Source organism: Grampus griseus, assembly GCF_964374135.1.
Source record: "Grampus griseus genome assembly, chromosome: 4".
Classification (NCBI taxonomy): domain Eukaryota; kingdom Metazoa; phylum Chordata; class Mammalia; order Artiodactyla; family Delphinidae; genus Grampus; species Grampus griseus.
In genome coordinates this window covers 70,357,804-70,385,083 of record NC_138997.1, presented here as the reverse complement: position 1 = coordinate 70,385,083, position 27,280 = coordinate 70,357,804, and the positions used below count along the sequence as shown (strand labels likewise).

General features: G+C 40.9%; 1 protein-coding gene across 4 annotated transcripts in view; it reads left to right on the top strand.

Moving 5' to 3' along the window:
- The window catches only part of KIT (KIT proto-oncogene, receptor tyrosine kinase), an 83,723-nt gene that overhangs the window by 30,034 nt on the left and 26,409 nt on the right, over positions 1–27,280 (top strand). For 2 of the 4 annotated variants that reach the window (XM_082653917.1, XM_082653915.1), the window contains exons 2-7: positions 7,078–7,347; positions 11,029–11,310; positions 12,385–12,521; positions 19,019–19,187; positions 23,072–23,261; positions 25,699–25,814. In XM_082653917.1, the coding sequence (XP_082510043.1) occupies positions 7,078–7,347; positions 11,029–11,310; positions 12,385–12,521; positions 19,019–19,187; positions 23,072–23,261; positions 25,699–25,814 (1,164 nt within the window). Of the gene's footprint in view, positions 1–7,077; positions 7,348–11,028; positions 11,311–12,384; positions 12,522–19,015; positions 19,188–23,071; positions 23,262–25,698; positions 25,815–27,280 lie in introns of all 4 variants that reach the window. The other 2 variants (XM_082653916.1, XM_082653914.1) reach the window with 1 other exon arrangement.

Genomic DNA, 27,280 nt, shown 5'->3' with positions numbered 1-27,280 from the left:
TATAAGGCCTGCAGTTTCTAATTTCAGTTTCTTTAAACGTAGTGCCTGTGAGAGAGTCAGAATGCAGAATCCACCCCCCCCCCCCCCCCCCCGTGTTTGTGAAGTGGAGACCCTCCCCCAGTCTTCTCATGTTTCACCCACGTTTAACTTGAAGTACCTGTAGGGTTTTTTCAGTTGAGCCACCTTATAGAGTGTTGCTTAGTTATCAGAGAATCAACAGCCTTCCCCAAACACACACACACATACACACACACTCACACACACTCATTTCATCGATTTCATAACATGTACTTATATATAATATAAAATCAAGTCCAACTTCCATAAACAGGTTTGAGAATAAAACCAAAGGACTCAGATGGTGTGAGGAGAAAAGCACAGATGTACAGGAGAAGAACTCTAGTAGCCCTGAGCGTTCAAGTCTCTTGGGCAGTAGTCAGTGTGGTTTAAAATTTCTAGCTTATTCAGCCCAGAGCACTAATAAAAGAGGCTTCTGCTGTGAATGGCTACTCTGTATAAGGTAGTAGAGAACTGGGAAGAAAGAGAGCTGGTGTTCAAGCCCTCCAACACAGCTGTGTGGAACAAATAAAAATAATAACAGTGATTAATTTTTTAACGCTGTGATTTAAGATAAACTTGGGGGGCCCACAGAGGCTACTACTAGAGGTCAGAGTGGTCAGATAAGAAAGAGCCCAGGTAGCTGAGAAAATTTGAGGCTTCCCCCGGGCCTTGAAGAATTACTGATTTTTTAAAAACTTTAGTTTTTAAAAAAATTGTGGTAAAACATACATAATATAAAGCGTACCATTTAAAAGGGTCTAATTCAGTGCCATTAAAGTACATTCACAACCATCACCATATCCATTTCCAGGACTTTTTTTTTTTTAATCATCCCAAACAGAAACCCATTAAACAATAACCCTCCATTCCTCCCTAGCCCTTGGTAGCCTCTATCCTACTTTCTGTCTCTATGAATTTGCCTATTCTTGATATCTCATATAAGTGGAATCATACAATATTTATCCTTTTGTGTCTGGCTTATTTCACTTAGCATAATGTTTTCAGAGTTCATCCATGTTGTAGCATATGTCAGAATTTCGTTCCTTTTTATGGCTGAATAATATTTTGTTTTATGTATATACCACATTTTGTTTACCCACTCATCTGTTGATGGACAACTGGGTTTTTCCACCTTCTGGCTCTTGTGAATAATGCAGCTATGAACGTTGGTGTGCAAGTATCTGTTTGCATCCTGATTTCAATTCTTTGGGGTATGGTTGAATTTTATACTAGAAGGAGGTTACAGAGGGTATGTTGGTATTTATCGTGAACTATTGTTAAAATCTTGCATTGTTGACTGTTCCTAAGTGCCCTTTTCCTCCCTCATTTGTGCTTCTTGAGAACAAGGACTGTTTCCTAGGTCCAGCACTTAGCAAGGTACCTGGGATAAGTATTTGCTGAATAGGTCCTGGAGTTCCTAGCCCAGAGCCATCATTCATTATAGTACTTGGTCCCCAGAATGGTGGGTTTTGCCATCTGTCATTTTTGGGGGGGCTCATTAATTAACATGTGTTCAGGAAACAGAAAGCAACTCTTGATATTTTTATTAGCCAAACATAATTAGGGAAGTATATGTTCAAATGCAAAGGGTCTTGATACAGATAAAACCCAATTCAACAAACGTTTGTTGAGAACTTGCTATGTACCAGATATATTTCAAAATGTGTGATTCCAGAGCAATTTCAGAGGCCAGTTGGAATAAATTATTGGTATTGATTTTTTTTTTTTTTTTCCTGTGGTACACGGGCCTCTCACTGCTGTGGCCTCTCCCGTCGCGGGGCACAGGCTCCGGACGCGCAGGCGGCTCAGCGGCCATGGCTCACGGGCCCAGCCGCTCCGCGGCATGTGGGATCCTTCCGGACTGGGGCACGAACCCGTGTCCCCTGCATCGGCAGGCGGACTCTCAACCACTGCGCCACCAGGGAAGCCCTGATTTTTAAATATAATAAAAGTATGTGTGTATATATGTCTGTGTGTTTGTTTATATACATACACACACATATATATCTTTTAACAGGAATCTCTAGTTTTTTTTTTTCTTGTGAGAGCATTATTTGGAGACAAGAGAATGATATCCACAGTCCCACTCTGATATAACCTCTATTTTCATTTTATAGTATGAGTTTGAGGGTTGAACTTATCATTTATTTTGAAAATAAAACCCTGAATGTTTCTGGTGGGGATTATTTAAAAAATTTATTTTTTAAAACTAACTCTAGAAGTAAAGTGCAAACTAATGATATCAAATTTGGAGGTATCCATAGTAGTTTTTTTGTTGTTGTTGTTTTCTTTTGTTTTTTTGCGGTACGTGGGCCTCTCACTGCCGGGGCCTCTCACTGCCGTGGCCTCTCCCGTTGCGGAGCACAGGCTCCGGACGCGCAGGTTCAGTGGCCATGGCTCACAGGCCCAGCCGCTCCGCGGCACGTGGGATCCTCCCGGACCGGGGCACGAACCGGCGTCCCCTGCATCGGCAGGCGGACTCTCGACCACTGCGCCACCAGGGAAGCCCCTCCATAGTAGTTTTAATGGATGAATTAAGCCACTCCCTTTTCTTAGTGGAGCAGCAGAATAGACAGTTGTGCTCTTTTGGGGATAGGTCGGAAGACTGTTAACATCTGTTACAGGAGCTGGGTGTTTTGGAACCTGTCCTTCCTCCAATCTTTTATATGTTCAGGGATTGAAGGGAATCTTTTTTATGACTATGCTAGGGGAAAAAGTACAAATTAGGATCCTTACCCTGAGGGCCCTAAGACCTTGCAGTAGGTAGAGAAGGTAAGATATAGATGTAGACCACTGTGGTACAGCAGTAGAAGCCAAATGGGTGATGGGGCTGAACACGTTAGAGGGATTTAGTGGGGACAGGTGATCACGACCTGGAGTGGTTAGGGAACAACAGCCATGAAGACTGGGCTTTCCATATGACAAAGAGGTGAATTGGTGGAGTAGCTGTGTCCTGGGGACGTGGGCAGAGAGATGGGCATAGCAAGGACTGAAGAGTGTTTGCAGCATCCTTAGCCTAAGGGTCTGTCTGACTGGAGAGGCAGGTTGGGTCCAGAGGAAACAGCTAGAAATTAATCCCGTGAAAATGCTTTGTAAGCCGCACATGATGTCAGTGTTAGCTGCTGCTGCCTCTGTTAGGGGTTTTGAGGCTGGGAGTGGGGTTGTTGAAAAAGTGGTGTTTTAGGCTGATGGGTCTCAGGGTTATGAGGTTGGATGATTTGGGGGTGGGGTGAGTGGAGGCTGGAGGCATGGAGATCTTTCAGGAGAGGGTGTTCTCTCCATGACATTGTAAGTGTCTAGTCTGGGGTGGGACAGCAGGAGTGGAAAGGCATACAAGGATGTGGGGCAGAGGCTCTGGGGAAAGATTGCTATGATTTTACTGCCAAGGAGGGCGAAGTAGGCAGAAATCTGTTTGGGAAATGATGGACCCATTCACATCCATAGGAAGTAAGTCAGAACTGATTGGAGGGAAGATAAGAGATTCTGTTTTTAGAATAATTGTCTCGTATTTATTATGTGTTTTCTATGTGCCTGGGCACAATTCTGAGTGCTTTACATAACAGTTTTATGAACAGGTGCTGTTACTATCCCTACTTTCAAGATGAGGAAACCGAGGCAGAGATGATTGGTAACTTGCCTAAGGATCACCCACTTAGTAAGTGGTAGAGAGAGCCAGGATGCAAATCTGTACAGTCTTATCTCTAGAGATTATCATACTAACTGAAGTAAGTCAGAACGAGAAAGATAAATACCATATGATATCACTTATATGTGGAATCTAAAGAATGACACAAATGAACTCATCTACGAAACAGAAACAGACTCACAGACATAGAGAACAGACTTGTGATTGCCAAGGGGAAGGGATGGAGTGGGAGTTTGGGATTAGCAGATGCAACCTATCATATATAGGATGGATAAACAACAAGGTCTTACCATATAGCACAGGAAACTATAATTTCAACACCCTGTGATAAACCATAATGGAAAAGGATATGAGAAAGAATATATATGTGGATACCTGAATCACTTTGCTTATAGCAGAAATTAACACAACATTGTAAATCAACTATACTTCAATAAAATAAATTCAAAAACAATTTAGAAACCTCAAAAATTGAGTCAGGCTCTTACCTAGGATGCTTTATTGCTTCACTGTAATAACTAGCATTTATTACAAACCGCAGTGCTGTGTTAAGCTCCTTGCGTGTATTTATCGCATTTGATTTGCATTAGGACTCTGTGAAATTAGGGTATTTCTATCATCATTTTCCACATGTGGAAACTTGGGCACAGAAAGCTCTAGTTGCCTGCCTTAGGTCACACAGCTAAGCCTTGCCTACGTTGGGGTGGCAGGTCTCCGGAAGTCAACAGTATTTATTCAACCAGGTTGTAGTATCTGCATATGCCCTTAAGACCCACTCATGAGAAGATTGAATTGATTGAAATATATTGCAATATAAATTCTTGAGAATTTTTGGATCCAGTTTACTGTCAGCGTCGCTCATATGGACTAGGAAGTACTCCTTTTCTGTTTTTTTTTTTTGTCCGTGCCACGTGGCTTGTGGGATCTTAGTTCCCCGACCAGCGATTGAACCCAGGCCCACAGCAGGGAAAGCACCAAGTCTTAACCACTGGACTGCCAGGGAATTCCCGGAAGTATTCCTTTTTTAAAGGGGATAAATAATTGAAATAATAGCATCTCTATTTACCGCTGTGCCCATTTTCATTACTTAATGCACTGTATGACTTTAAAAATAATCCTAACCACTTCATTCCCACATTCTGGCTCTTCCATTTAGATGCTCAGTCTAGAGGGCACAGAGTCTCGTCCATAGAGTCTCGTCCATAGCACTTCTCATACTGTTGGTGCTCAGTAACATTTTTTTTTTTTTTAACATCTTCATTGGAGTATAATTGCTTTACAACGTTGTGTTAGTTTCTGCTGTATAACAAGTGAATCAGCTAAACGTGTACATATATCCCCATATCTCCTCCCTCTTGTGTCTCCCTCCCACCCTCCCAGTCCCACCCCTGTAGGTGGTCACAGAGCACCGAGCTGATCTCCCTGTGCTATGTGGCTGCTTCCCACTAGCTATCTGTTTTACATTGGGTAGTATGTATAAGTCCATGCCACTCTCTCACTTCATCCCAGCTTACCCTTCCCCCTCCCCATGTCCTCAAGTCCATTCTCTACGTCTGCGTCTTTATTCCTGTCCTGCCCCTAGGTTCTTCAGAACCTTTTTTTTTTTTTAGATTCCATATATATGCGTTAGCATACGGTATTTGTTTTTCTCTTTCTGACTTAACTTCACTCTGTATGACAGACTCTATGTCCGTCCACCTCACTACAAATAACTCAATTTCGTTTCTTTTCATGGCTGAGTAATATTCCATTGTATATATGCACCACATCTTCTTTATCCATTCATCTGATGATGGACACTTAGGTTGCTTCCGTGTCCTGGCTATTGTAAATAGAGCTGCAATGAACCTTGTGGTACATGACTCTTTGAATTATGGTTTTCTCAGTGTATATTCCTAATAGTGGGATTGCTGGGTCGTATGATAGTTCTATTTGTAGTTTTTTAAGGAACCTCCACACTGTTCTGCATAGTGGCTGTATACATTTACATTCCCACCAACAGTACAAGAGGGTTCCTTTTTCTCCACACCCTCTCCAGCTGACCTTGTATGTGTGCGGGGGGCACAAATCCCAGGCACATGAACCATTCCCCCCATGATCCTGCAGAAGTAGCTGAAAGCCCCCCAGGGGGCTCTGTTATCCTGGTGCCCCAGCCCATCTCACACAGGTCATATGTGAGTCAACCTTTTGTATTTTTCGTGGCACTCTAGCCACTAATGTGCTCTTCCTCTGGCAGTCTCAGATCTTCCTCTTTTCGTCTCAAATCCTTGCTGTTGGGTTCTGTGGCTCCTGCCTACCTGAGGACCAGAGCTTTTCACTGGTTTCCGTGAACCTAGTTGACCTCTGGTATCTCACTGTGCATGAGTGTCTCCGTGGTATATATCTCTGGTACCTGTCTGTCTTTTCTTTCTCCTCTTCTGATATTGTGAAAATCCAGCCCACTTCTTTTTCTTTAGCCTAAAGCTAAACCTTGTATCTTTGTTTCATTATTCTGACATTGAACACTGTGTACTTTAAGCTCTGGAGTGTAAGGACTGTGTGTCCGTTTATGGGGATTTTCTCCCAGCACCTAACAATGCTTTTGTAGATCACAAGTAATGAACAGATACTTGCCTTCATGCTACAGATGCAGGCGTGCACAAATGAATGAATGAATTGGCTGCTGTGAATTTTCTAAGGTTCAAGTTTCATATTCAGAGTCTATAGTTTATATCTTTAAACTAGTTTCCTATGTAGGAAACCTCTCTAGGCATTAAGTAGGTAGATCAGGCTGCAAACCAACATAGGCCAGGAAATCTCACGATCTGATCATTAAAACAAGATTTTCATTTTATGACTTATTATTTGAAACTTCGAGATAGTCCTTTTTTGATGACCATCACCATATAAGGAGAATTGCATAGAAATAACTGAATTCACAAAGTTTTAAGAAAAAGCCAAGTTAATCATGATCATGTACATTTTGGTTAAAGAGTGACAGCCCAGTAGTTTCTTTTTTAATAGTGTAAGATTTTGTTTTTGTTGTTTCTGGACTGGGTGTCAGCATGTCAGTATCATTGCAATGGCCCATGTTCAGAGTGGAAACTTGACCCCGCTCTGTGTTTAACCCAGCGAAGGCCATGGCATCCAGCAAATCTTGGCTTGCATACCAAGGGTGACCCTCAGGATTAATTGAGGGTTGCAGAAAATAACTTAATTTTCTAGATGAACTTGAGAAACTTTAAAAAGAACTCTCTGCCCATAAATAGCTGGGCAGCTTTGTCCTATTTTTATTGTCGAGTACACAGAAGATGGAAATCAATATTGGAAGAAATCCTTATTTCGCCTAAGAAAAAGATCACATTCAACACGATTTTCATTTTTCTTGGCAGGCTCTTCTCAACCATCTGTGAGTCCAGGGGAACTGTCTCCACCATCCATCCATCCGGCAAAATCAGAGTTAATTGTCAGTGTCGGCGATGAGATTAGGCTGTTATGCACCGACCCAGGATTTGTCAAGTGGACTTTTGAGACTCTGGGTCAATTGAGAGAGAAAACATACCCAGAATGGATCACCAAGAAAGCAGAGGCCACAAATACAGGCAATTACACGTGCACCAATGAAGGCGGCTTGAGCGGTTCCATTTATGTGTTTGTTAGAGGTAAATGCTCAGCTTTCTTTGATGCTATACTTAGAAAACTTTATATCCTGTCCTTAATTAGGGATGACATACACATGGCTGAGTCATGGATAAAATATTACTGGCTGGGTCTAGGAAGCATAAGACAAAAATTTTTATTGTTAGTTTCCCCCATCTTTTGATACATAGTGGCTTTGGGTATAACTCCAGCTGGAGGTCTGCAAGGCTGTGTAACTCTTCCTAATGAGATTACAATATGGTTTAGCCCATTTGTCCTGGTGATGTGAGTAAACCCTGAGAATAAATTAGGCCCTTTGGGAAGGCGGCATTTTAATGCCTTGAGATTCCAGATACTCCCACTTAGTAAAAACATTTCAGGGAACTAAAGGCCTCTAAAGGCCTAAACAGACCAAAGCTTCAAATGAATTGACCCACTTTTAGGGAGTAAATTCCAGAAAAATAACTCAGTTGGCTAAGCACCTCCTGTCCTTCCTAGGTTCTTAATAGAAGTCAGTTCATTCATTTAAAAAATTGTGACCTCTTAGAAACAAAAGGAAAATGTGACGGTTGGATTTCTGAACCTCATCTCATGTGATGAATGCAGTGATTCATCTGTGTTTGTGCTTTTAATATCCTTGTCCGGAGGAAATTTCCTAGGGGGCTAGGGGCAGGGATAAGGGAGGAATCTCTTTCTGCTGATGTAAAAACTGAAGCACTTAAAGCTTAAGAGACAGACCCACATTATAGGAGGATAAATAGTTTCAGTTCTAGTCCTGGGTTTGTACCTGGCCTGGGGTTGTCCTTGCAACCTCATGCATGGTATTGTGGAAGAGGACCGAATAAACTTATCCTAGATTGTGGATCTGAGCCACCCCTAGAGTCACAGTTCCTCATGGCAATGCTTGGATAAGATCGCCTGCGCTGTCTTTCTTATGTAATTGTTATCAGGGAGACAAAATTGTGCAAATTCTAGTTCTGTCAAGGGTTAGTAAAATTGACTCTCATGTTCTCTGTACAGAAGGTTGCCGTGAAACTGACGCTGCCTCTCCTTAGTTTATCTTTTACTCTTTCCTGGGTGGGTCGCTGCAAAGAAAGACGCGCGTTGAAAAGCCACAGCTAGCCTCCGGGTTTGTTTCCATAATTGTGGAGCCAACCATGTTCTGTTCTTTGACATTCAGGAAGGTACTCTGTAATTTCCAGGTGGTAATGAAGTATCATTCTGCTTATTAATAGGGTGGGTAGACAGCTGACTAAATAGGGAAACTGCTGCATTAGCCAAATCAGTCTCACAGGGCTCACAGATTTTCTTGATGGGGGACGTCATCCCCAATAACTTAGGACTATACTTAATTATTACCAATTTAAGATGTTTGGATGCTTAAGTAATTTGTCTTAGACAGCAGTGAAGGAAATTGGGGCATTGCTATAGGAACTATGACTCAAGTGACTGAGAAAGAATAGATGGAAAATTAACCAGCTATAGCCTCGAACCATATTTCAGCCATTATGAGATAATTTGTTTGCAGAATAACTTAGTAAGGCTGGGAGGTGCATAATTTGTTTTGGAAAACTCTTTGAAAATTGGTCAAAATTCTATGATAAGTATATTTCAATTATGTCATTGATTTTTGTGGAACACCCGGTTTACAGATGGAAAGGACAATTAAAAAATATTTTAAGTGTAATCTGTGGGCCCAACCCTGTATCTGTATTACCTTTACACAGTAGAGGCGGCAGCATATTGTGTATACAGAATGAGGTTTGTATTTGCTTATATGAGATCCTAGTCGACCGGAGGCTTTCCCAGTCCATGCCTGGTGTCCTGGCATAATTATTAAGAGTACCCCTTTCAGTCACAAGTATCCTGGTTTGGACGATCAAGTATTTGCCGTAGCATTTCTGAAACTCATAAGCTCCCCGTTTGCATATCGGTTTATTTGATTTCTAGAAGTTCTATTTATACCTACCTTTCAAGGAATATGAATAGAGTGGGGCCCACGTGTTATTTATACTGTGTGGCCTCCTGATGGTTTTCTAGATTCTATTCAGAAACTGGAGGATCCTGGAGACTGGGAACTCTGGAAAGAGGCCCCCGCAGAGGGGTTAGGGTTTTGTAGGAATGAAAACACTGAACGACAATTGTATGATGATTCAGTTTTGTTCATTTTCAGTCTTAATTGTACTCTATGGTTACTTATAAGCTGATTGAAATTTATCTTAATGAAGAAAGAATTGTGTGGAAAGTCCCTGTGCTCAGGGTGTTCAGCTGGTGGTTCTTAGGAACTTTCTGAAACCCATGTTGTTACAAACAATGGAGATGCTGGTAATTCTCTCACTATATAAGGAAAAACATCTGGACCCCTGCAGCTCATTCTCCACATTGATGTACTCTGCACTGTTACTACTGATTATCATCCAGGCTTCAGGCTGACCCATGGGGTTCCCATATTCCTTTCTTCTTAGCACATCTTGAGTACTGATAACATGAGTTAGTCCCCTTTTTAAACATTCCTTATTTTTTTCCCTTTCGTCTCATTGAATACCCTCACATGACTCCTAGATCGTGGTCATTTTGCCTGCCTCTAAACCTCTATGTTCTTCTTTTTTTTTTCTTTTTGCGGTACGCGGGCCTCTCAACTGCTGCCGCCTCTCCTCCTGCGGAGCACAGGCTCCGGACATGCAGGCCCAGCGGCCATGGCTCACGGGCCCAGCCGCTCCACGGCACGTGGGATCCTCCCGGACCAGGGCACGAACCCGCGTCCCCTGCATCGGCAGGCGGACCCTCAACCACTGCGCCACCAGGGAAGCCCTGTATTCTTCTTTTAATTCATAGACTCTTTCCCATGCTTCTCCCTTAGTCTTGGAGGCGTAGAGTACATATTTGACTTTGAAGTCAAGCACACTTGGGGACAAATGAGGCAAGTTATTGTATCACCAGAGGGAAATTATTTCACCTTTCTGAACTAAATAGGTCTTCTTGCTTGTTAAATAGATTAAAAAAAAAAACCAAAAACATATGATTAATTCGGAAACTGGTACAACATGGAAGTATATTTGGACACTTTTCAAAAAAGTGATAAAGGCTCACACAAAAGTAGAAGTTGTGTCAATTAGATAAGATCAAAACAAATTACAGGTGGGACAGTGGGTGGGAAAGTCCTGAACAAGGTATAATTCCACTTTTTCCCACCCTATTAGATACCATCAGGCTGGCTTATTCTTGGCCCAGTTTCTTTGGAGTGTTACCTGCTGTAGAAAAAAAGTAACTATTACAATAAAATATTCCCAGAGCTTTAAGAGTTCAGATTGTGGTATCGGTCAGACCTGGCTTTGAGTTCTGTCTTGCCATTTCTGGGCTGTGTCACTTAAGGAGAGTTACTGTTTTTGAGACTATAGTTTATCGATAAAATGGTGATAATGATAGCGCCTGTCATATAGGGGTGTACTGAGGATTAAATGAGAGTGAGAAGTGTGTAATGGTCCAGGCTTAGTGCCTGACACATGGAAAGCGTTTACTAGGTGTTAACTCTTCCTTATTAGTATGACTCGGATAAATTCTACTCTTGTTTGCAAAGAATAAAGTCAGCAGCCATTTGGGCCACTAGGGATTGTTGTTATGAGCGGCAATATTTTAGATTTTTATAAAATGTTTTCAGTGTCTGTGACCAGCCATTCAAACTACTGATTGTTGATATGCTGTAGATCCTGAGAAGCTTTTCCTGGTTGAGCTTCCCCTGTACGGGAAGGAAGGCAACGACACGCTGGTCCGCTGTCCTCTGACAGACCCAGAGGTGACCAATTACTCCCTCACGGGGTGCGAGGGGAAACCTCTTCCCAAGGACTTGGCGTTTGTCGCTGACCCCAAGGCCGGCATCACGATCAGGAATGTGAAGCGCGAGTATCATCGGCTCTGTCTACACTGCTCGGCGAACCAGAAGGGCAAGTCCGTGCTGTCGAAGAAATTCACCCTGAAAGTGAGGGCAGGTATGGGCCCTTGTTTGCTTTCTTCTGGGAGTCTGGAGCATCCTTTGATCTAAAAGAAGACTTCTCTCTTCTCACTGGTCCAACTCAGTATGTCACTCAGGTAGCTTCTTGGATCGTTTCGCCCAGCCTCAAAATAATGCTGGCTGCTTGTGAATACTTTATTTCACAGCCTCCATCCCATGTGTTGGGTCCATGACCACCTCCAGCTGGGTGTGTCTGCCAGGGATGGGCATTCAGATGGTCCTGGGGACGGTCTTTAAACCTACTGACGTCAGGACATCCCAAAGTTTCATAATTGCACAAACTGTTCCTTCCAAGAGAAACTCATTGGGAAGCCTTAGTTACACTGAAAAGATTAGCATACAGATAATTCACTCCTTGATTTACTATTGATCTATGAATTGATTCCTCCTCAGCTATTTAATTTTAATACCTCTCAAACTATTCACAATCTGAGGAGGAAAGTACCAGCTGACTTTGGACCTTGTTCTTAATGTGGCATTATGTAGAATATTTTGATAGCTGGAAGATACCCAGATTTTTGTATTTCAGAGATCATCTAACTCAACACCAGTTGGCATTTAGCTATTGAGTAGTTTTTATTAAGGCTTTTGAAAAAGGATGCTCTTTGGAATTAAGGCAAGTTTGATTATTTAAAACCTGTGATTTTAAGAAATAAGACGTTATTTTTATAGCGCGTGGGAAAGATGCCTGTTTGGTTAAAAGAATATAATTAGTTGTTGGTCACATTCTCATGAAACCAGCAAGTCAAATAAAGATGAATGCAGCTTCACTATGCCAGGGCTTCTACCTATTTCAAAATAGCATTGCCCAGGATTATCATAATCTCAAAGTAGACAGTCTATCTTTTTCACTCGGTGTTAATGAAGTTACTTGAGGGATGTACAATTTCATTGCTGATGTCTTCAAATATACAAGTAATACAGATCGGTTAGTACCCTACTTTATATCTTATTTAAAAGACCACAAAGTGAGCTGAGGAAAAATGGTAAGTTAAAACGTTATGCTCTACTACAGCCAGTTATTTGAGGGCCACGTTTCGTTTTATTCTAGCCATCAGAGCTGTGCCTGTTGTGTCTGTGTCCAAAGCCAGCTATCTTCTCAGGGAAGGGGAAGAATTTGCAGTGATGTGCTTGATAAAAGACGTGTCTAGCTCTGTGGAATCAATGTGGATAAGGGAAAACAGCCAGGTGAGTGGATTGTTTTCTCCATTTGCCTCAAAGTATCATTCTCTCTGTGTGGGAGAGTTGAAGGTTTTTCTTTAAGAGTCCATTTTTTAAAAAAATTTATTTTCTTGAAGTAGAGTTGATTTACAATGTTGTGTTAATTTCTGCTGTACAGCAAAGTGATTCAGTTATACATACATATACATTCTTTTACATATTCTAGAAAAGTCTGTTAATTGTCCTGGGGATGGCTCAGCTGGTGTGTCTGTCAGAGGTGGAACTCTCTGGAGTGTGTACAGATGATGTGTATTTACCCCTTTCATTGCACCATAGGTAGATGTGTATATTCATTATGAGTAACAAAGAAATGTCATTTTGTAAATTTATTTTGAGAAAGTCGTAGAGAAAACTTCAGACTTGTTATTACTCCATGCTGTTTCTTTTGAATGACTTTTGTGGGGGGAAAAAAAATTAATGGTTCAGTGAGTAACTACCTTGATTTTTAAAGCTACTATGGCAACTGTTCAGACCAGATTATTTAAAATATTGGGGAAAGTTGCCAGTTTTTTTCCTTCCATATTAAAAACATAAATCAATGGTCTCAGATGTCAGCCAAGAAGCCCTTCCCTCTGCCACAGAGAGGCCTGTCCCTTTGAGAGATTTCTTTTTGTATGCATCTGATTTCCTCCTTTGAGCCTGCTTACCCGAGATCAGGTTGCTAATGGTTTTCTATTTGTTTTAGTCGCTATTAATAAAATGGTTGTCATCAATCTGAAACATTTGGACACGTTTAGGTTATCATTCGTTTAACAAATGCATATTGAATGTCTACTGTATGTCAGATACCGTGTTAGGCATATCTTAAAATTAAATAAATTTTAGCCAGTTATATTTGAAGGTTTTTCTCCCTCTCTAATACTCATATTAATAACAAGGTCTTTAAAATGTCCGGTTTCCCTAATATTTTGCCTTAAGATTCCCATTGACTGAGTTTTTTTTTTAAAGACGCCAACTGTACTTGAACATTTGTTACTTTTTAAAAATAATTAATTAATTAATTAATTTATTTATTTTTGGCTGCGTTGGGTCTTCGTTTCTGCGCGAGGGCTTTCTCCAGTTGTGGCAAGCGGGGGCCACTCTTCATCGCGGTGCGCGGGCTTCTATCGTGGCCTCTCTTGTTGCGGAGCACAGGCTCCAGACGCGCAGGCTCAGTAGTTGTGGCTCACAGGCCTAGTTGCTCCGCGGCATGTGGGATCTTCCCAGACCAGGGCTCGAACCTGTGTCCCCTGCATTGGCAGGTGGATTCTCAACCACTGCGCCACCAGGGAAGCCCGTGACTGAGTTTTTAATAATTTTTGTTTGAATGATCTTGGCCAAGTAGTTAATTTGCTCTCATGGTAGTTTTTCCTGAGTACACACATGCGTATTACGTTGGAAGAAAGGAAATACTGTCTTTTCATCCTCCTCTTCCTCTTCTTCCGCCTCATGCTCTGTATTCAACACTGGCAGTTTCATGCCTGTTTAGAGAATCCTTTGCTAAACAAGTAACTATGGTGATTAGCGTAATGCAAACCATTATGATGGCGTTCATGTAGACCAGTGATGGATACCTTGCTAAGTGAAGCCTGCCACTAACAGGAGAATGGAACCAGTGGGTCAGAGAAACAAGTCCTATCATAAAACCAACAGCTTACACATGAATTTCTGACTAACCCTATAGAACACAGTCCCATATTAATTGCCTTTCTATGATCCTTGATTTCAGATGAGAGAACAATTTACGGGGTGCGTAACTGAGCCTCTCCATAACTTGAAAATTAGCCTTTTTGAGATGAGAATTAAATTGCCCCAGGCAGTTTGATTCTGAACCACTTTTTCCCAGGAGTCCTGCATGCCATTCCCAATTAATCCGCTGGTGCTGGTAGATAAGCCTGCAGTGTTGGGAACTCTTTGGGGAAATCCCAGTGAGCACCTCCAAGGGTTAAGGAAGAGCAAATCACATGCAAACAATATGTAATGTGTGACTTGCAGATGGGGCTCATGGCTGTATGCCAGGGTTCCTCCATGAATCTTTTATTGATATCCTTTGGCTTAATTTGGAATACCTAGCCCTGTTATAGCACTATCAGATTCTTTCAAAAATCCATAGTATTTGATCTGGATCATTTAGAATAAGTTTAATTCACAATGAAATTTAGGGTAAAACGACTCTTGTGGTATTTTTGCAACTGTTTGTTTTAAAACGTAAGAGAGTCTTGGAGTTTATTCAACACTGTGAATCTTGGTTAGCTTTTCTAAGGCTTCTAAACCCTCGTATTTTTGCTTGCTTTTATTATGATCTTTGACAGTATCCTAAATTATGGCCTTCGGGTTTGGGTGCTGATGATGTATCAATTATTAACAAACTATTCCTTCTAGCACCAATGTATTCATTGTCCTGTTTAGCTCCCTAAACAGGGACTCCTGGGCTCTTGCAGGAACTAGAAGGAAGATACCGGGAATCTAGAATATAGTCTGTGACCTGTCCATTGTCACTCTGCCTTTGCCGAGGAGAAGTCTGTATGATGGACTGGAAGAGGCCAGAGAAAAATGTCACTTCCCCTTTGTCTCTTCTTAACAATTACTCTTAGGCAGGAAAATGTCAGCTTTCTGCCAATTATTAGAAGAATCTCTTAGAAGGGATTATCTTCAAGTCGACATAGTGCTCCAAACCGGAAAGCCCTTTAAAGACCTTTATTCTCTCATTGCCTTTTAGAAACAAAAGCTGAGACCATAGTGGCATCCTTGACTTGGCCAAGATCTCACAGTTAGTTAACCAAGCAGGTTTCTCTTCTTTTTGATTCCAAAACATTCAACTTTGGCAGTCAGCTTTTATGTATGCTTATTTTAGTGAAAAAAATTTCCAAAAATATAATACCATGAGAAAAAAAGAGAAATAGCTAGAATTCTACCACTGTACATTAGCAGCGCTGTGCAGTAGAAATAGAATGTGAGCCTCCTATGTAATTTAAAATTTTCTAGTAGGCACATGACAGAGTAAAAAAAAAAAAAAAAGTAAAATTGATTTTAATGTATTTTATTTAACCCAATACATCCAAAATATTTTATATAATTAACATTTAAAAAAAATTTTTTAAACATCTTTATTGGAGTATAATTGCTTTACAATGGTGTGTTAGTTTCTGCTTTATAACAAGAGTGACTCAGTTATACATATACATATGTTCCCATATCTCTTCCCTCTTGTGTCTCCCTCCCTCCCACCCTCCCTATCCCCTCCCTCTACGTGGTCACAAAGCACGGAGCTGATCTCCCTGTGCTATGCGGCTGCTTCCCCCTAGCTATCTATTTTACGTTTGGTAGTGTCTATATGTCCATGCCACTCTCTCACTTCGTCCCAGCTTACCCTTCCCCCTCCCTGTATCCTAAAATCCATTCTCTAGTAGGTCTGTGTTAGCATACAGTATTTGTTCTTCTCTTTCTGACTTACTTCACTCTGTATGACAGACTCTAGGTCCATCCACCTCACTGCAAATAACTCAATTTCATTTCTTTTTATGGCTAATATTTCATTGTATATATGTGTCACATCTTCTTTATGCATTCATCTGTCAGTGGACATTTAGGTTGCTTTCATGTCCTGGCTATTGTAAATAGAGCTGCAGTGAACATTGTGGTACATGACTCTTTTTGAATTATGGTTTTCTCAGGGTATATGCCCAGTAGTGGGATTGCTGGATCATATGGTAGTTCTATTTTTAGTTTTTTAAGGAACCTCCATACTGTTCTCCATAGTGGCTGCATCAATTTACATTCCCACCAACACTGCAAGAGGGTTCCCTTTTCTCCATACCCTCTCCAGCATGTATTGTTTGTAGATTTTTTGATGATGGCCATTCTGACTGGTGTGAGATGATATCTCATTGTAGTTTTGATTTGCATTTCTCTAATGATTAATGATGTTGAGCATTCTTTCATGTGTTTGTTGGCAGTCTGTATATCTTCTTTGGAGAAATGTCTTTTTAGGTCTTCTGCCCATTTTTTGATTGGGTTGTTTGTTTTTTTGATATTGAGCTGCATGAGCTGTTTGTAAATTTTGGAGATTAATCCTTTGTCAGTTGCTTCATTTGCAAATATTTTCTCCCATTCTGATGTTGTCTTTTCATCTTGTTTATAGTTTCCTTTGCTGTGCAAAAGCTTTGAAGTTTCATTAGGTCCCATTTGTTTATTTTTGTTCTTATTTCCATTTCTCTAGGACTTGGGTCAAAAAGGATCTTGCTGTGATTTATGTCATAGAGTGTTCTGCCTATGTTTTCCTCTAAGAGTTTGATAGTGTCTGGCCTTACATTTAGGTCTTTAGTCCATTTTGAGTTTATTTTTGTGTATGGTGTTAGGGAGTGTTCTAATTTCATTCTTTTACATGTGGCTGTCCAGTTTTCCCAGCACCACTTATTGAAGAGGCTGTCTTTTCTCCACGGTATATTCTTGCCTCTTTTATCAAAGGTAAGGTGACCATATGTGCGTGGGTTTATCTCTGGGCTTTCTATCCTGTTCCATTGATCTATCTTTCTGTTTTTGTGCCAGTACCATACTGTCTCGATTACTGTAGCTTTGTAGTATACAGTCTGAAGTCAGGGAGCCTGATTCCTCCAGCTCCGTTTTTCTTTCTCAAGATTGCTTTGGCTATTCGGGGTCTTTTGTGTTTCCATACAAATTGTGAAATTTTTTGTTCTAGTTCTGTGAAAAATGCCAGTGGTAGTTTGATAGGGATTGCATTGAATCTGTAGATTGCTTTGGGTAGTAGAGTCATTTTCACAATGTTGATTCTTCCAATCCAAGAACATGGTATATCTCTCCATCTATTTGTATCATCTTTAATTTCTTTCATCAGTGTCTTATAATTTTCTGCATACAGGTCTCCTTAGGTAGATTTATTCCTAGATATTTTATTCTTTTTGTTGCAGTGGTAAGTGGGAGTGTTTTCTTAATTTCACTTTCAGATTTTTCATCATTAATGTATAGGAATGCTAGAGATTTCTGTGCATTAATTTTGTATCTTGCTACTTTACCAAATTCATAACATAAAAATTTTTGATGGGATATTTTACACTACTTTTTTCATATTAAGTCTTTAAAATCTGGGACATATTTTATATTTGCAACACAACTCAATTTGGACCTACTACATTTCAAGTGCTCAGTAGTCTCAAGTGGTTAGTCCTTACAAATGCTATATTGCCCACATTTTTTTTCATGTTTATTTTCTCTCTCCCCTCATGCATATGTATTAACACATGGTTGCTGTCTTAAGGTACACTCATTTCATGCTTTTTACATAAAAGAAGCATTTTTCTTATTTTCACGTATTCATAGTTTTGATACCTGGTATACATTTAGGTCATCTGCAATTTTTCACCGCAGTAAATATATTGGACCTTTTGTTTTCTGTTGAGTTGTTTCCTTGAGATAAATTTGCTGGAGTTGCTTAGTGGTCTGAACCATGCTTCCAAGTTGCTTTCCAGAAGGACTGTTCGGATTTACAGTACTGTCAGAATGGTCTAATGCTAATAGGTTCACCATAGCCTGGCCAGGGAATCACCCTTGATCTTGTTTCATGTCAATATCAGCTCCTGTTTAGTTTCTTTTTTAGTTGCTTCCCTCCCCCCATCGTAATAGGAATGTGTTCATGTTACAGAAAATTTGGAAGATGCAGAAAGCTCTATGCTATTTCTTTTAATCTTCTCAGAGAGTGGTTATAGTTTATATTATGGTTGTTTCCCCATGACGTTTTCCATACAAGAAATCTCTCCATGTCTTATCTGCAGATAAATATTAACAGTGGCATGGTGATATCACAAGAGTAAATGCACAACCTTTTCTCTTCAGCTCATGTGTAAATAATTGGGGATTTTGTCTTATATGTCTTATATACTTTAGAACTCCCTTTAATACTTGCCAAAATTCTGCTGGGTAAGAACTATAGGATGAATTTTCGAGTTAGTCTTAGACACTGTAAGTCTATTTTTATTCATGAAAATAATATAAATGTTAATATAATAGAACGATTGTTACTAGTGATGTGTTTTCTTTCAACCAGTGGGATGTAGAATAGAAAAAATATATATATAACAGGAAGTATTGATAGGATATAAATATGCTGACTTTTAAAATATCAGTGTCCTGTATTATTTCTTATATAAGAACTTCTAAAATTTGGCACTGTTAAAAAATATTTAGCACTGCAGAGAATTTGGAATTACGTATGCTGTGGTTATTAAGACATGAATTTTCATTTTTTACAATCATCAGTAATAACTATCTTTCAATATAATCCTGTAATATGAAGTGTTCCAATGACAGACTTGTCATGATGTTTTATTATACTTACTTAAGTAGTGTATAATGAATGCTAATACGGAGAAGTTAATTGCTGCTATTTTTAATTTATCTAGGAAAGATCCTGAATATAAATTTTATGGTAATCTTTGATTTTTTTTTCCCTCTCCTTCTGAAACCAGCAGACTAAAGAACAGGTGAAGAGGAATAGCTGGCATCAGGGTGACTTCAATTTTCTTCGTCAGGAGAGATTGACTATCAGCTCAGCAAGAGTTAATGATTCTGGCGTGTTCATGTGTTATGCCAATAATACTTTTGGATCAGCAAATGTCACAACAACCTTAGAAGTAGTAGGTAAATATCTCTGGGAATGGATAAATTACTGGCATAGTGAATGAAGGAATTACTAGATGGTTTCCTTTTTACGTTAATGGAATGTTGAACAGATTCTTAGGGTTTTTATTATTACTGAATGAATGGATGAATATATGAAAGAAAATGATCTTCGTAGCCTCTTCCAACTAGAGCACAAAAGCAAATTCTACCAATTTAATAGAGGCAAGTGGAAAGTTGTAACTGTGAAGCTGTTTGAACATGTCATTCTCTGCTTACCTCCCCTACCTCAACAAATACAATGTAGGTTGAGCCCTTCCAGAAACTCTAGTCCTTGCTGAATGACTTGACTTTGGAAATGGATGGAGACTTTTCTCTGTGGAGGAAGGCATATGCTTAGAGCTTAATGTATTTCTCTGAATCTTCTGGTGAGGTTCCTCAGCCTTTTGGTTTATCGTTTTATGATTCATGGGCTCTAGTCACCCTTTGTAGCAGGAAGGACTGAATTGGCTTCTCCTCCTCAGTACACCCCTGACCTCACCCTGTCCTCCAGCCTTATAGGCTGTAGCATAAACCTTCAGGAAGACAGCCCACCAGGCATGGGTCATTGATTCTACAGAGCATAAACTGAAACATAGTAACCTGTGCCCTAACCCCATCATATCTGGCATACACAACTGGTTTAGTCTTCCATGCTTTAGATCTTACTGAATATTTATTTCCCAAGCATCTACTTAATGAGATCAGAGTGTGGTATTTTGAATTACTGAAAATAATAATAATTTTAAAATTACTTTGTTTATACTTTTCTTGTCTTTTTAGTACTGTTTGCGTTTAATCTATTTTCTTGTCTTTTTAATGCAACCATATTCTCAGCGCTTGACTTTAAGTACTTGTAGGGTGGTGAAATTCATCATGAGCAATAATAAAATGGTGTGATATTTGTTTTCATTTCTCTCCTTTCCCCCATATTTCTTCAATAATTTATGTACCAATGTTAGAAGTCTGCGATTTATCCCACAATAATCTCATATGATTTTGGCGTTTCTGCCCATGTTGTAATGGAAAGTATCTCACCAGACTGAACGTGAAAAAGACACTTTACTTGCAATTACAGAGCCAGCCCAGAGAAAGGGCACTACTCTGTCCCTAAATGTGATTGTGAACCATTTATTAATTTGAATAAAAGGCTATGCTTTTAAAATATTAAACTCCATAAGTGCTAATTTGCTAAGTTGATTAGGGAGCATGTTGATATATCAGCTTCAGCTCCAGAAAGCAATTAGTAAGGATGTTTGGAGCTTATTGTTGTATGTAATCAGATTTTTAAAATCCATTCATCAATTTCCAAGAATATAACTGTATAACTGGAAAGACTGGAGGCCGTGAAACCTGAATCTGGCTTTGTACTATTTCAGGAGTGGGTTGGGATGGGAGGAACAGTAAGAGACAAAGAGAAAAGTAATTTCTTTAGGGGCTGGGAGTAGGATTTGGACACAGTGTGGAGTGGCGCAAAAAAGGCTTCTGGGTGGCCCCAACCTGGTTTTGAGTTGGAGCTCTGGCACTTAACTTTCAAATACACCCCACTTTAACTCTGCCTGCATTTTCTCTTCCAAGAAACATAGCCTCTAACTCCCAAGGCTGTGGAGGGAGAAAGGCCATATATTTTGCAGATGTGCCCGGCACAGTGTTTGCCCTTGATTAAATGTTAATGTCTCGTCAATTTCTTAAATCATCCTCTGTAACAAACCCAGGTGGGGTTCTTTGAGTCTAATAATTCTTACACTTCATGAATTTGAAGCTGTGTCCTATTATAGGACATAAAACTATATTGAGCAAACTGGACTATAGAAAACTCAGGAGAACTTTAGTATTTTGTACATGATGAGAGGGAGAGAAATCAGTGGAAATATCGTTGTCTGTGGTGTTTGAATATTTTGCATTGTGTGATATCTTTGAATTTATGATCTTGAGTACCTGAAAATTTAACGTAACATTCAGACAAAACATTTATTTCCTCAAAATTAATCTAAATTAGCTTAAAGAATGGCAGGGGTGTACCTTTTATGATTCAGGTATTAGAACAAAGTGGTGTTTTAATTTCATTTGGATGATTTTTGATTTTCACCTGAAAAATATTTTTTCCATTGATACAAAGGACAGTTTGACTCCATTTTTTTATTCTGAATCTGTAGGAAACTAAAGGAGAGTCAAATACTCTCATGTCAACATCATGGGGGCTATCAATATATTTAACCAAACAGTGCCAAAGACAATGGCACTGTTTGGTTAAATGACAATATAAAATGTTATAATTAATTTTCAAATTTTGAAAAATAAATAGAAGATTAAAACTCTTCCATAATTCCACTAACTTGATATAAGCTTTTTTAGGATTTGGTATATGGTTATATTTTTATATGCAACAGGATTTTAATTATACATACAATCTTATGTTCTCTCTCTTTCTCATTTGAAGTATGTGGAGACTCTAGGCTGTGCAACAGTAAAGAGACCAGCCTTGGCTTCTTACAGACCTGTATTCACATGTAGGCTCTGCTTTGGGTCGCCACCTATATGGCTTTCCAGGACTTGATTTCTTTTTCATCTGTGATTAGGGGTTACAAGCGTTCTCTTTCAGTATCATTATAAGTTAAATGTTTGTCATAATTATTAAACAAAGTGTATGCTAAAAAGCATTCCATAAATGGAGGCTATAAATATGATATTGGCAATTATTTTATGATGGTCTTTTCCAAGCTCTTCCTTGTATTGTTATTATTATTATTATATAATAATTTCTAAGGGCTGATTTATTTACTTAGCCAGTTCTCTATTTTCTCGTTTTTAAAATTATTATGACTAGTGTAAATAGCACTTCTTTTTGCACGTGGCCATCTACCTCACTAAGAAGAGTTCTCTGGATTAAATTGAAAAGTAGATAATTTTTAAAAATCTATATCGCTAAATGCTTTCCACAAGAGTTGTACCCGTTTACAAAGTGTAATTCAGTGTGCTACTTTAAGTACACTTGCAAAATTATTGAGTTTATTTCAGATTAGTTTTACTGTTTTTCCATAGAGTGGATATACATTATTTTTTAACAGCTTTATTGAAGTTTTGCTACTTTCAATATGTGAAAAGGAATGCCTTATTTAAATTAGCAGTTTATTTTTCCTTCTATATTTTTATGTCCTCTTTTTCCTATTACCTTAATTAATTTTCCTATATATAGATACTTTCTGAAAATGTTTATGTATTTAGATTTGTCTTTTAGGATTTTTATTTCTTTGGTTGCTTCTAAAAAGCCTAGAAAACTCCCCTCACCCTCCCCTCCACAAAGTTTTGATAGAAGTAAATTCCGTTGTTTAGTTAAAAATATGGTTTAATTATTAAAATGCTGTCCTTGATTCATTTGTGATATATGATATGATAAGAAGATCTAAGTTTATTTTTCTCTAAATACTAAATGACATTCTTGCAACATTTTTATTAAATATCGGGGCTCTCTTCCCCTTCTTGATTTATGACATCTTCTTATCACATATACAATTATATTGGATCTGGGTATGGGCTAACTATTTAGTCCAAATACTTTTTAGCCTAATAAACATCAGGACTGGTAGTTCTAGAAGACTTCTAAGATGGTGATAGATCTTTAACAGACTTGCTTAAGAGGCAGAGATAAGAGAATAAACATTTCCAACGTGTGTCCTTTCTCACTTTATGACCGTGATTCTCCAAGAGCAAAATAAAATGTAAAATGGTTAGTCAAAATTCTTACTTGTCATTGCCAATTAATACTGGAAATCATTCAATATCTTTATAATCCAAAGGTGAAGTTTTGTTATTTGTCAAGATTTTGGGGATAACAGTTTCTTTCTGTCTCATTCTGCTGTGATTAGATAAAGGATTCATTAATATCTTCCCTATGATGAATACAACAGTATTTGTAAACGATGGCGAGAATGTGGATTTGGTTGTTGAGTATGAGGCATATCCCAAACCTGAACACCGACAGTGGATATACATGAACAGAACTTCCACTGACAAGTGGGAAGATTACCCCAAGTCTGACAATGAAAGTAACATCAGGTAAGAAAAGGGCCTTGTTTGGGGAATTACACGTTCCCCCCACCCTGTCCCCTTGGCTTACCGGATCCTGTTTCTGTGACCCGTCAGTGTATGAGAGGACAGCTGATAACGGAAGGAAGTTTGGGGCTGCTTCCTGAGTCATCATCATTTCATTTTGCTGTGTGTTTAGAGCACACAGAAAAGTCCACGCGTCAGTTTTCTTGTTTGTAAATTGGAGGATAGTTCTCTCCTAGAGTTCTGAGGATAGTTCAAAGCAGTGACTAGCATATACTAGGGACACATTAAATAATTCTCTTCAGAGAAAGAGAAATGTTAGTGCCTTTAATCATTTTTTTTAAGACTGTAAGAAAACTAAGAATCATTAAGCATCTTTGGGCCAGGCGGTGAACCCAAGTTTCTTTTACATCAGACCTCTCTCTCTCTCTTTTTTTTTTTTAATTTTTACTTACTTACTTACTTACTTACTTACTTACTTACTTATCTATTTATGGCTGTGTTGGGTCTTCGTTGCTGCACGCGGGCTTTCTCTAGTTGCGGTGAGCAGGGGCTACTTTTTGTTGCGGTGCATGGGCTTCTCATTGTCGTGGCTTCTCTTGTTGAGGAGCACGGGCTCTAGGCGCATGGGCTTCAGTAGTTGTGGCACACGGGCTCCGTAGTTGTGTCTCGCAGGCTGTAGAGCGCAGGCTCAGTAGTTGTGGTGCACGGGCTTAGTTGCTCTGTGGCATGTGGGATCTTCCTGGACCAGGGCTCGAACCCGTGTCCCCTGCATTGGCAGGTGGATTCTTAACCACTGCGCCACCAGGGAAGCCCCAGACCTCTCATTTGATCCTCAAAACACTTACAATAAAAACAGTAGCAATAGTGACATTTCATGTAAGCTGTGTGTGCTTTTTTCCTGCCATGTGCTGTTCAAAGTCCCTCATGTACATTAACTCAATAATTTTGGTCCTCACAAATTCGATGAGGAGGCACTCTTACTTCCCTTCTTTCTATAGAAGAGGAATCTGAGACCTAGGTGTGTTAATCTGAACAAGAGCCCAAGGCTGATAAGAGGTAGGTGCCTAGATAGAGTTAGTACTTTTTCCTAGTCAGGAGCTCTTGGCTGTTGTAAGAGTGTGGATAAGAAAGGATGCTGTCCTGGGCCTCGGTCTAAGGGTTGGAGGGAAGAGCATGTATTGGGAGGTGTCCAGGATTCCTCCTTAAAGGTGATCAAAGGGCTAGGAAAGAGGCAGGAGCTGAAGATGCTCTCAGGAGTCTGGTTGTGGCAGCCAGGTTGGATGGTAAGAGGCAATACTATTCGAGGGGGAGGGGAGAGGGAGGGGGCAAAGGCAATGAGCTCGGCTTGGGGTTTGTTGAATTTGAGGTTGACTGTGGGATCTTGAGCCGGGATGTTCAGGTAGAATGTATCGTAGGTCGGGTTCCCTGGATGCAGCGCCTGCGGGAGGGATTCACAGGCAAGGTCTTCATTAAAGGAGAGAGAGACCTGGCGGGGAGTTGGGGGGAACAGGGTAGAGAGGGGAAAGGAGAGAAGAAAGGGTGTGGGTGAGCCACAGTCCAGTCACAGGGACACTCTGGACTGGGGGGGTGGGATGTGAGCATAGGTCTGTAGAGGAAGGAAGGCATAGGACAGGGAGGTCTGGACTAGAGGTCAGGATTTGTGAGCAGACAGTAAGTAGTTCAGGGGAGCATGGATTGCCCAGGGAGCACATGCAGTGGGAGAGGAGAGACTGAACCACCCACCGCGTGTCGAATCGGTTGTGGGGGTCAAGGGGCGCCCAGGGTGCTCCGTCCATGCTGGAGCCCGTGTCAGTAACGCCCCCGATGGTGGTACCGCGTGCTCAGTTATCACAGCCATCTACGATGTCCTTGCTGTGAAACAGAAGGTCGAATGGCACATGCTGCAGAGGACACTGGGAAGAAGCAGCGGCGGGGAGGAAGGAGGAAAGCCGGGAGACGGTGGTGTCACAAGAAGGAAGGTGAGGGCAGCGGTATTGACCTTGCCGTGTGACCCTGAAGCATCTGCAGGGAGACACCTACATGGAGATGCCTGCCAGCCTGGCGTTTTGCCAGGCAGGTGCCGTTAAAGCAGGGCGGGCGAGTTCAGGACACCGATGAGAGGGAGGTTGAACAGAGGACCAGGGCAGAGAAGGATGCGGCGGTGGGGACAGCTCAGGAAGCGGAAGAGGCTGCCATCTCTGTGAGGTTGCCTTTATGCCGAGAGAGCCTTTCCCCACTCTGTATTCTCACACGCCAGGCATCTGTCCCCAGTGAAATATATGTGTGTGTTCTTGTTTGTTAATGTGGATCTTGTTAATACTGAATTAAGTGGGGCATATTTTCCCAAAATAAGCATGTATTTTCAGGTAGAAACTGATAAAGCCACACGCCCCGAGGCAGGCCGTCCACAGGTGACTGATGGGTTGTCCTTTCTTTGTAGATATGTAAGTGAACTTCATCTAACCAGATTAAAAGGGACCGAAGGAGGCACTTACACGTTTCTCGTGTCCAATTCTGATGCGAATTCTTCCGTGACATTTAATGTTTACGTGAACAGTGAGTAGAACGAATGGCTGCTTATCTTTTTATTTTTTTATTCTTTTAAGTTGTGGCTAGTGTTTGTAACAGCTGCTGCACTGAGTTCATTGTGTACTGGGTCAATAACGTTTCATGATAATTTGACCTTAACAAAGACCTCGTGGTTTGGTGGTTGGAAGACTGTGTACAAAAACCAATTCCTTGTCCTACATTTCACTAACCACATGACCTTGTAGCTGGTGCTCAGATGCTGGGTGTTGCCTTTGAAGTCAACAGAGGAGCCATAGAAGTTAAAAATAGCAAACAGTTTGAGGGAGAATGTATTCTTACTGATTGTTGAAATGGGGAGCCGGAGGTTGAATAGGAGCTAGATTATGGTATTAGGTGGGAAAGAAGTGCTATCAAGCCCTGACAAACAATTTCTTGTTACAACGCTTTCTCTTTCGGGTTGGGGTATTCTTTTTTTTTTTTTTTTTTTTTTTCGGTATGCGGGCCCCCTCACTGTTGTGGCCTCTCCCGTTGCGGAGCACAGGCTCAGCGGCCATGGCTCACGGGCCCAGCCACTCCGTGGCATGTGGGATGTGGGATCTTCCCGGACCGGGGCACGAACCCGCATCCCCTGCATCAGCAGGCGGACTCTCAACCACTGCGCCACCAGGGAAGCCCACGTTGGGGTATTCTTTGTGTGAGATGAATGCAGTATCGCTCAGCTCAGTGGGTCCCTACTGCGTGTCACGTGGAGGCTGTGGGAGAAGGGCGCAGGTGGTTTAGGGTGGGAGGATGGCAGTGGACGTGGGAACCTGAACACCTGAGCCCTGTGTGGCCCACATCCCACAATGTCTTGGGGCAGCTTCTCTGCACAGAGGCTGATGCCTGGGGCTGTGCTCACCAGCTGGGACTTTTGCCAAGTGTAGGGCCCGCTCTTGGCTCTGCTCTGGGGCCCCCTGCATTTCCCAGGAAGGGTGGCAGGTGCCTGCCACACCACACCAGCCAGGGGACCAGAGGCAGGAGGCCTCCAAAGGCACGGAATCTCAAGGGACCAGCCCACAAAATGACCATCGGAATTAGCCATCCGGGGCATGGCAGGGAGGGGCGGGGGGGCGTGAGGAGACAACCTGGAACATTCCCTAGAGAGCAGCTTAGTAACAGTTTGTGTGTGTTGGGCTGCAGGATGGGAGCCAGTTCCGTGTCCTCCAGGAGCTTATTACTTGCTGCATAGAGTGATTTTCCATCGTTCCTTCACTGATGCAGCCGCTCACTAGCGTGGTGGGGTGGTGAGCGTGATCCCTTTACAAATGAAGACAGGAAGCAGCTAGCAAGTGACACTCAAGACAGGTTTTTGATTGCTAATCTGGAGTCCTTTGTCAATTCCAGCATTTCCAAAATCGTGTTTCCTGAACAAGGTGTTAACATGTATTTAGACAAAGAGCATCACATCTGCATAAACATTTTTCTTAACTGCAGACCTTCTCGGCATCCTTCAT